The 8,415-nt window shown below is 49.1% G+C and overlaps 1 protein-coding gene across 1 annotated transcript; it reads right to left on the reverse strand.

Moving 5' to 3' along the window:
* Positions 1-377: 377 nt before the first annotated feature.
* LOC104875329 (cytochrome b-c1 complex subunit 7-like) lies at positions 378-701 on the reverse strand. The gene has a single exon (XM_033764799.1). The coding sequence runs from the start codon at positions 699-701 to the stop codon at positions 378-380; it is 324 nt and encodes a 107-aa protein (XP_033620690.1).
* Positions 702-8,415: the final 7,714 nt, after the last annotated feature.

An 8,415-nucleotide genomic window follows, 5' to 3' on the forward strand; every position in this document is an offset into this window, starting at 1 on the left:
TAACTGTGAACCAAATTAAACTTTTTAAGTAGTGGATTTTGGGTATTTTGTCCCAGTGGCTGGAATGTGACTAAGACACATAGTGTTTGTCTTCTCTAGAGAACACAACAGGCAGGCATCATCTTAGAAGTAGGATGGAGCCTTCACCAGACATTTCTTATGCCTGTGCCTTGATCTCAGACTCCCCAGGCTCCAGACCATGAGAAATTACCTTCTGCTTTTATTTATTTATTTAGACCACAACAGACATTTATTTAAAGTGTTATGTCTGCAGATTCAATAATTCTTAATTGTATATTTCAGGCTTGACCAAGTTCATGAAAATATTTTGAGGATAGTTGTATCCATAGAGTTCAACTATATGATTACTTCTTTGCCTATTCTTCTATTTCTTTTCTTTCCCAAATAACCTCTTTGAGATACAGTTCCGGGTAGAATTGATGCTCCTCATATTTTGTCCACTGTTCTTTAAACAAGATCAGAGTCCTCACAGTCAGGTCCAGTGCTCTGTTAATGTGAAACATCCTGATATGATAAAGCTTCTTAAGGAGCCTTCTTATGTCTCCTTTTAGATTTTCATCCTCATATATTATATCATCTTGCATTAAACCCAGATTATTGAATCCTGCAGCATTGTAACACCATTCTAAAATTCCATCAAGACATTGGCCTGATGCTATAGCAGCAGCCCTGCCTGCCATCTTAACCGAAGAGTGAAGCAATGTGTTCCAGATCTTCATCTCTATTATTTACAAACTGTACACTCCAGGGAACTTTGTTGCAGTAACACAGATGGGAATACAGACAGGCTCTGATGTGGGGAGTATAAGGTTCAGTCCTGTAGATGGGGCCCTGCCATTGTTGGAGAACAGCAAGCATTTAATTTTTTTAATTAATTAATTTTATTGGTACATGTTAGCTATACAATATACTGATATTCATTATTGGGTATTTGTACCTTTACATAATATATCTTAGTTCTTATTTTTTTCTCCATTCCCCTGCCTTCTGTTCAACCCCTCCACCCCTCCCTATTTACAAAGACTTTGTTTAATTTTTTAATTTTGTAACATGGTCTAAAGAGAGCATTTTAAATAGAAGTGTGATTTTTTTTTTTTGGTGGGGTCCCAGGGATTGAACTCAGGACCTTGCACTTGCAAAACAGGTATGGAACCACTAAGCTAAATCACCGGCCTCTAGAAGTGTGATTCTGATGCTGGTCTAGGATCCTGCTATGCCAAGACCTCTTCTTAAATCTGTTCATCAGCACACAATATGTCAACATTGCACCTTAACTTTTGCTACTAGTCAGTTTTTTGTTGCTGGACACAATACCCAACACCTGCAGCTTAAAAGAGGAGTGGTTTAATTTGTCCTATAGTTTCAGAGGGTTCAGTCCACATTGGCTGGCTGTGAGAAAGAAGCGATACGGCAGGTGTCGCGACATAGTGGAGCAAAGCTGCTTAGTTCATTGCAGCCAGGAAGTAAAGCAAGGGAGCAGAAGTAGAAAGGGTCAAGGGATCAGATACAGTACCCAAGATCACCGCCCAGATACCCAACACTGTGCTCCACAAATCCCCAGGTGCATCCCAAAGCCAATCAAGTTGACATTCCATCCAAAGTGCTGTGCAAGCACCAGGCTGGGGCAAGGGGCCTACCTGCTTCCATTTGGGATGCTGCAGGACACTGCAAACAACCTGAGGTTACTTGCAGAGCAGAAGCACATGTGCACCAAATAGGATGTGTGTCTCTGTGCAGGAAGAAGCTAAGGCTTCCATCAGCCTCTCAAAGGCAACCCCAAGGGCAGAATCATTGTTGCTGGTAAATGGCCATTTCCAAGATGGTCAAAGCATCAAAATGAGGCTCTTAATTCAGAGATCCCAGAACTGCAGGCTGGGCCAAGTGGAGAGTGCTCCAGAAGAACAGTATTGTGCCCAGATCACTCATTGAAATCCTGTGTGACTTCAGGCTAGTTCCTCCCCGCTCTGAATACCACCACCCTTATTTATAAAAATGCCAACACTAAATGCAGACATCGGCGGTGAATGTCCACAGGTCCACAGCATTAGAGCCACAGAGATGTTCACAGGACAGGCTGGTGACAGGCACAGATTTTTCTGCTCAACCACATCTCAGCTTCAGTGGCCATCCCCAGACGACTCTCACCTGCTTCTGGCCCACAGAGTTGAGGGCAGGTGAGTTCACTGGCCCCAGGCCATTCATCTCACTCTTAGCCTGAGCTGGAACACATTTATGGGCCAATGAGTCCTTGCGCCTCCTTTCCATACATATGGTTTCTGCTTTCACATCCAGCTGCCATATTTTCTGGTGACAAACTAGATCATATCTATGGCAAAGGGGACTCTGAAATTATATCGTGTCATAGTGATATTTTGTTATATATGCAAGGTATGATCACAACAGATGGTGAAGGTTTAAATTTTAAAAATTATTACAGTAAGAAACACATCGCCATGAATCTTTCTCAAAATACGTCCCCTCACTTGGCACACACTCACCCCATCCTTCTTGCCACTTTCTGAAGCCGTTCTCAAAGTCCTCTTTCCTGAGTGTCCTTACAAAGTATGGTAAAAAAAATACGGTGACCGCTGCTACTGAGGGCCATCCAGCAGAAAGGCAGGCTCATAAAAAAAAAAAAAAACATGGTGCTGGGCTGGGGATTTAGCTCAGTGGTTCTACCACCTGCCTTGCAAGAGCAAGGTCCCAAGTTCAATCCCTGGTACAAAAAACAAAAAATAAAAAAACCCATGGTGCTATGTCCTCATCCACCTTCTTCACTGGATCTGGCACCGTTTGGCTGTTCCCCAAAGTCAAAATGATTTTGAAAGAGAAACATTTTGGAGGAGTTCAGGACATCAACATAGCCACAGCGGCCTAAGTGAAGACATAAATGAGGACTTCCAGAGTTGCTTCAGAAAGTGGCAAGAGTGATGGGATCAGTGTGTTTGAAGCGAGGCAGAATATTCTGAGGGGAATTGAGGCCACTGTATCTTTTACTATAACAGATTTTTAAAAATTTAAACATTCCCTGTATGTTTCTACCACCTCATATATTTATTTCAGATGGTGATTTCAATCCTCATTCACATGGGAAGGTCAAGACCTGAAATGGAGACAGTAGCCCCTGCCCAGCCCCAGATTTCCCAGCCACACCCTTGCCCCAAGGTGGCTCCAGGCTGTGAATCCTGGAGGTGAGCAGAAGTGGTCAGTCCACTCCCGGGAAGGACGAGATGGTGCTGCTTTCTTCTCCCCACTGCCAGCATGTGGGTCACCACAGGCTGTGTTGTGGGGTGTGAGAGCCACATCTGAGTGCTGGCTGGGTCACTGGGTCACTGAATGGGTACCTGCCTTAAAACGGTATGACCAGGATGTGTGGGACATGGTGAGGCAGCAGATCAGGGGATGATTGCTATTGCACATGTGTCACTTTGTTGCCTTTGTTATTAAGAGTTTGTCACTCAGAGTCCCCAAAAGAGGAGACTCCTCTGTGCCACCCAGGGCTACACAGGGCTGGTCAGAATGCTGAGGTGAGGGGGTCTCTACTGCAGTTTCTAAGCAGCCTTGGACTGGCTGCTTTGCACAACCTCCCAGCCTGGATGAGGGCTGCCCCTCATGCTCTGGCATCCAGCCCTGGGTGAGGACAGCAGGAGGCTGAAGAAGGAGGAGCTGGCATGGGGACTCTGCATTGGTGGTTTGTCCTTGAGATGTGTGCTCCAGGGCAGGCTGCCTGACTCCTCCAGGGGTGGAGGGGCTACCCTCCAGGGCCAGCGATGCTCTGGATGTCAGTGCCTAAGCTGAGGCAGGAGAATCACAAGTTCAAGGCTAGCTTGGGTGACTTAGAGAGATCCTGTCTCAAAATACAAATTGAAAAGGGCTGAGGGTATACCTCAGTGTGAAGGCCCTGGATTCAATCCCCAGTCCCGGGAAAAACAACAAAAATACAGAAACCAAATGACACACACAACACACTTTGAACTTTGTGGAAAGGGAATCAAGCTTGGTTCAGCTAAGCCACAGAGGCTTGGGAGTTAGTTGGCACAGCACTGCACTATGGTTAAGACACAGGGAAGTGTAGGTGCATGGGATGGGAACCAGAGTGACTCCTCTGCGTAAGCAAAGCATATTTAGTCATGCACACGTGTGTTTAGCCAATCTCTGTGCACCAGGCCCCACCAGCAACTGATCTTGAAGATCAGGCGCAGCCCCCCCACAGCTCTGTGTTACAGGCAGGTGACACCTCTCAAATGACAAGGAGGGGATAAGTACGGTGGCACACCCCTGGGATCAAAAGTTTGAGCTCAGACAGGGCAACTTAGTGACTTAATCAGACCCTGTCCCTGCCCACCTCCAAAAATTCTAGAGATGTAGCCCGGTGCCAAGGCCATGGGTTCAATCCCCACTAATGGATAAAAAGGGGGGACAAAGAGGACAGAGACTGAAGACCGCCAGGAGGAGGCATGTGGACAGAGCAGAGATATGGGCCTGGGTAGAGAATTTCCCTTAGGAGCTTGTGAGCCTGCTCTGAAGAGTGGCGCAGGTGGGTCCCAGGCTCTGTGGATCCCAGCAGGGCTGGAGCTCAATGTGCTAAGAAGGCCAGTGTGGATGCGGGTGTCCGCTACAGGCCTGAGACCCACTCCAGTGGGTACGTTGACAGTCACAGCCCCTCCCTGAGTCCCCTCCCCTCTTTCAGAAGCCCCTGATGGCAAACACTCATCCAGCCCCTCCTGTAGCAGTGGGATTGGGGTCCCCTGTGCCCCTTGGGCTAAGGCAGGGAGAGTAGCTACACCTGCTGGATAGCACCAACTGTGGACATAAACCCACCCACCTGCCCTGGCCTTCTCTGTGCAGCACTTGGAAAACTACCACCCAGAGGCCCAGACTTGTGTGTACATCGATGATCATGTCATTCCTGCTTTAAGGATTGAAGGATGGAACACTCTTTTTTTCTAGATGTGTTTTTATTTAAAAATATATATCTGTAGGGGGAAAGGCAAAGTATAATCCAAGGAATGAACAGCGAATGGTGGATTTTGAGCCAGCAGAAGTTTGGGAGGGGAGGTCAGCTGGGTCCTCAGCTCATCCTCGCTCCCTGGCTTGGTTGCTTGCTCTGGGAGAGGAACCAAAGATATTTGCTTTTCTCTTTCCCACTCTGATGTGTCTGTTGTTTATTTTCCAGGCCAAGGTAAACACCGCAGAGTGGAGGAGAGTGAGCGCTTCTCCACGGAAAGCCCCTCCTGTGCTGCTCCCTCCATATCCTCCTCAAAGCCTGCCATGCAGAGGCACAGAATGGACCCACAATAAATGCTCATTGACTGACTCTATATCACAGTTTTTTTCTGCCACCCTCAGGAAAGCCAACTGGAAATGAAATCCCTTTCTACTCCACTCCCATCAGTTGCCAAAGTGCATTAATTATCAAGCAAGCAACCTCCTGTGACAGCCCAGGCTAGCAGACGGGTGCTGTCAGAGCTGCGTAAGTCAGGCTCGTGTGCCCTTGCCCCTCCCTGGGACCACACACTCGTCCCTTTACTCTGCACTCAACAGAGGACAGTGATTCTCCTGCTCAGCACCACTGTGCTCAGTGCCCCTGGAGGGCATGTGGACAGCATCTGGGCCAAGCTAGTGACAAAAGAGGGATGGGTGGCTCAGCGTGGGACAGGAGTGGGACACATCCTCCCTCCTACCCAACCCAGCCCGCCAGGAGGGCTAAGCCTGGACATGCCCATCCCAACTCTGGACCAGGCCCACACACCAAGGTTCCTTTTCCCACACCAGGTCACAATGGCTTGGGGCCCGTGGGGTGTGGGTGGCCTCTTCCCCTCCTCTCCCCTCTCCCTTCCCTGCTTTTTCCTTTCCCCTTCCCTCCTTTCCCTTCCCTGCTTTCTTCTTTTTGTTTTTAGGGGCAGAGGTTGATAGGTAAGGTAAAGTCCAAGCACATTTGAAGATCCTAATGAAGGAGCCGTGGCAGATGTGAGATGGTGGGTGGGATTCAGCATGGAAATTCCTTCCTCCAAGCAACATTTGCTGAGTATCCATTGCATGCCTAGCTCTGCGCTGAGATGTTCTGTGCTGGAGCTGTGGTCCCTGCTTCCTGGAGCAGGCTCTGTCGAGGAGACAGATGGAGTCAGCTGATTCAGCACCTGTGTCACCAGTTGTGTTGGAAGCCAGATGTGCCAGACACCAGCGGTGCTGGGCAAGACAGTGTGTGGGTTGCTGGGATGTCTGGGTGCCAGCGGCCAGGAACACATGATCAAGAAGGTGAGATTCCGTGAGGTCTATAGAAGGTGAGCTATTGGTGAGCGGCAGACTGATAGCAGGAAAAACAGACACAGCATCCCTTTGCCCAAGGGCCACTGGCTGGGTAGCCTGAATAGTTGAAAATGGAAGTCCAAGGTCAAGAAGCAGGCAGGACTGTTTCTCCTGAGGCTGCTGCCCTTGGCTTTTGCACTTGTCTTCTCCTGGTTGTCCCTCTGCGAGTGTCTTCACCCTAATCTCTTCGTGACCCACCTAAGTGACCTTATTTTGCCTTAATTACTTCTTTAAAGACCCTGTTCCCTCAGACAGACACATTCGTGGTTTTGGGGACTACGACATTAACATGTGACTTTGAAAGGAATACAGCTGAGCTAGAGCATTGCCTGGTGTGTGTAGAGGGCAGGTGAGGAAGCAGAATGGGTGTCAGTGCCTCCTCCGCTGAGCTCCCTTGTGCCATCCAGCCAATGAGCCCAGATTATACTTTTCAGTGAAATTGCTGAAGCTCCACAGAAAAAGGCCAGCTGAGACCCTCTGTTTCTCTCTTGGGTGGCCAGCGACAGTGCCCAGTCCCCGGGTTACAGGCTCAGGCTGTAATTCCATCAGCGGCTTCTGGTGCCGCCACAGCCCCATGCCAGCCTGTGGTCCTGAGTTCCGGTCGAGGTCAGATTGTTTGTAATGATTGGACACGGGAGCCTGCCTGGTCACAGAAATAGTACCACAGAGACCAGACCCAGCTGTAGCTGGACCAAGGAGCTTCCTGGAAAATGGGGCTGTGAAGAGACTCGGCCAGGGATGCAGTCTGCAGAACTGGGAGACCAGGAGCAGGGAATCTGGGATCAGAAGTCAGCCCATTCTTCATGCCAAGAGCAAGTCAGGCAGCCTTCTTATGGAGGCCTGGTTCTCCTTCTAACAACCAGGCAGGGTTGTCCCAGGGGAGGCGACCAGCTTCTGGAAGTAGGACAGCAAAGCCTCCCCCTGCTTTCTCTCCCTCCTCCATGCACCTGCCAGGTCTAGACTGACCAGGATGGCACTCTAGAGAAGGACACCTCAGAGATGAGTCTCAAAGAATAAGTCAGAAGGAGACAGTGCCAACACAGGGGTTCCCCCAAAAGCAAACTGCACACCAAAGATGTCAGGGGAGCAGTGTACTACTGGGAGGCACAGGAAGGGCTAGAAGTGACACAGGAAGAGGGGATGGCCCATAAAGAGGGGGCACAGCTGATTCTGGGGAGGTGGAGTCCCTAGTGGTTCTGGTCCCATGCTGCCATCCTGTCCAAGGCAGACTCTGGACCCTCTGGCTATCAGGCTAGTGTGCAGGACTGAAGAGAAGGTTCCAACACTCAGGAGCACAGAAAAGGACCCATAACCTTGCAGGGACTTGGGACAGCTGGGGTGCAGAGGGAAGATAGTGGTAGGGCCTGGAAAGGCCAGAGGGCCAGACCGGAGAGCCTGACTGTGGCTAAAATGTAGACTATATCCTACCCTTCCGAGGAACCCTGGTGGGGGGTAACTTGTTCTCTAGAAAACTGAGTCCAGCTGCTTTATGCGGAAGAAACTGGTGCCTTGGGGGACAACCTTGGCAGCTACCTTGGCTAGTCCTCCTTCTCCATACTCACAATGGGCCCTGAGTGTCCAGTTCTGGCCTAGGCTGCTTCTGGATGCTCCTGTGTCTCTGTGGCAGCCCCGATATTTGCCTGTTGCCCTGAAATCTGGCCAAGTTAAGATATTTCTGAAAGTATGATCCTTTAGTATATTGTTTGCAAAATTGGTCTACACCTTGCAATGTGACTGTTGATGTTTATATGTCTGATTTATGTGAAGTTTTTCTCATCAACAAGTGAAATCTGTGTCACCATCCTCAGACTCCTACATCTGTGACTTTTTTGGCTTGCCAGTTTTGAGCTTGGTCCCCAAGAGAGTTGGCACACTTTTGCTTTGCCATTGGTATCTGTGGCCACCACATGGGCAGCCTGGGCCAAAGTACTGGGTAAGGGGAGACATTGCCTTCTGTACCAGCTATATTTTGCTGCTTAACAAGTTATCCCAGAGCAGGTAGCAGAGAGCACATGATTATCTCATCCCCTTTTATGCAGAAAATTCTTGCTCCAATGAATCCTGAAAAGTGGATGGGGAAGGGGG

The sequence above is a fragment of the Fukomys damarensis genome, unplaced genomic scaffold, assembly GCF_012274545.1.
Source record: "Fukomys damarensis isolate Sample0158 unplaced genomic scaffold, DMR_v1.0_HiC HiC_scaffold_17, whole genome shotgun sequence".
NCBI classification, from domain to species: domain Eukaryota; kingdom Metazoa; phylum Chordata; class Mammalia; order Rodentia; family Bathyergidae; genus Fukomys; species Fukomys damarensis.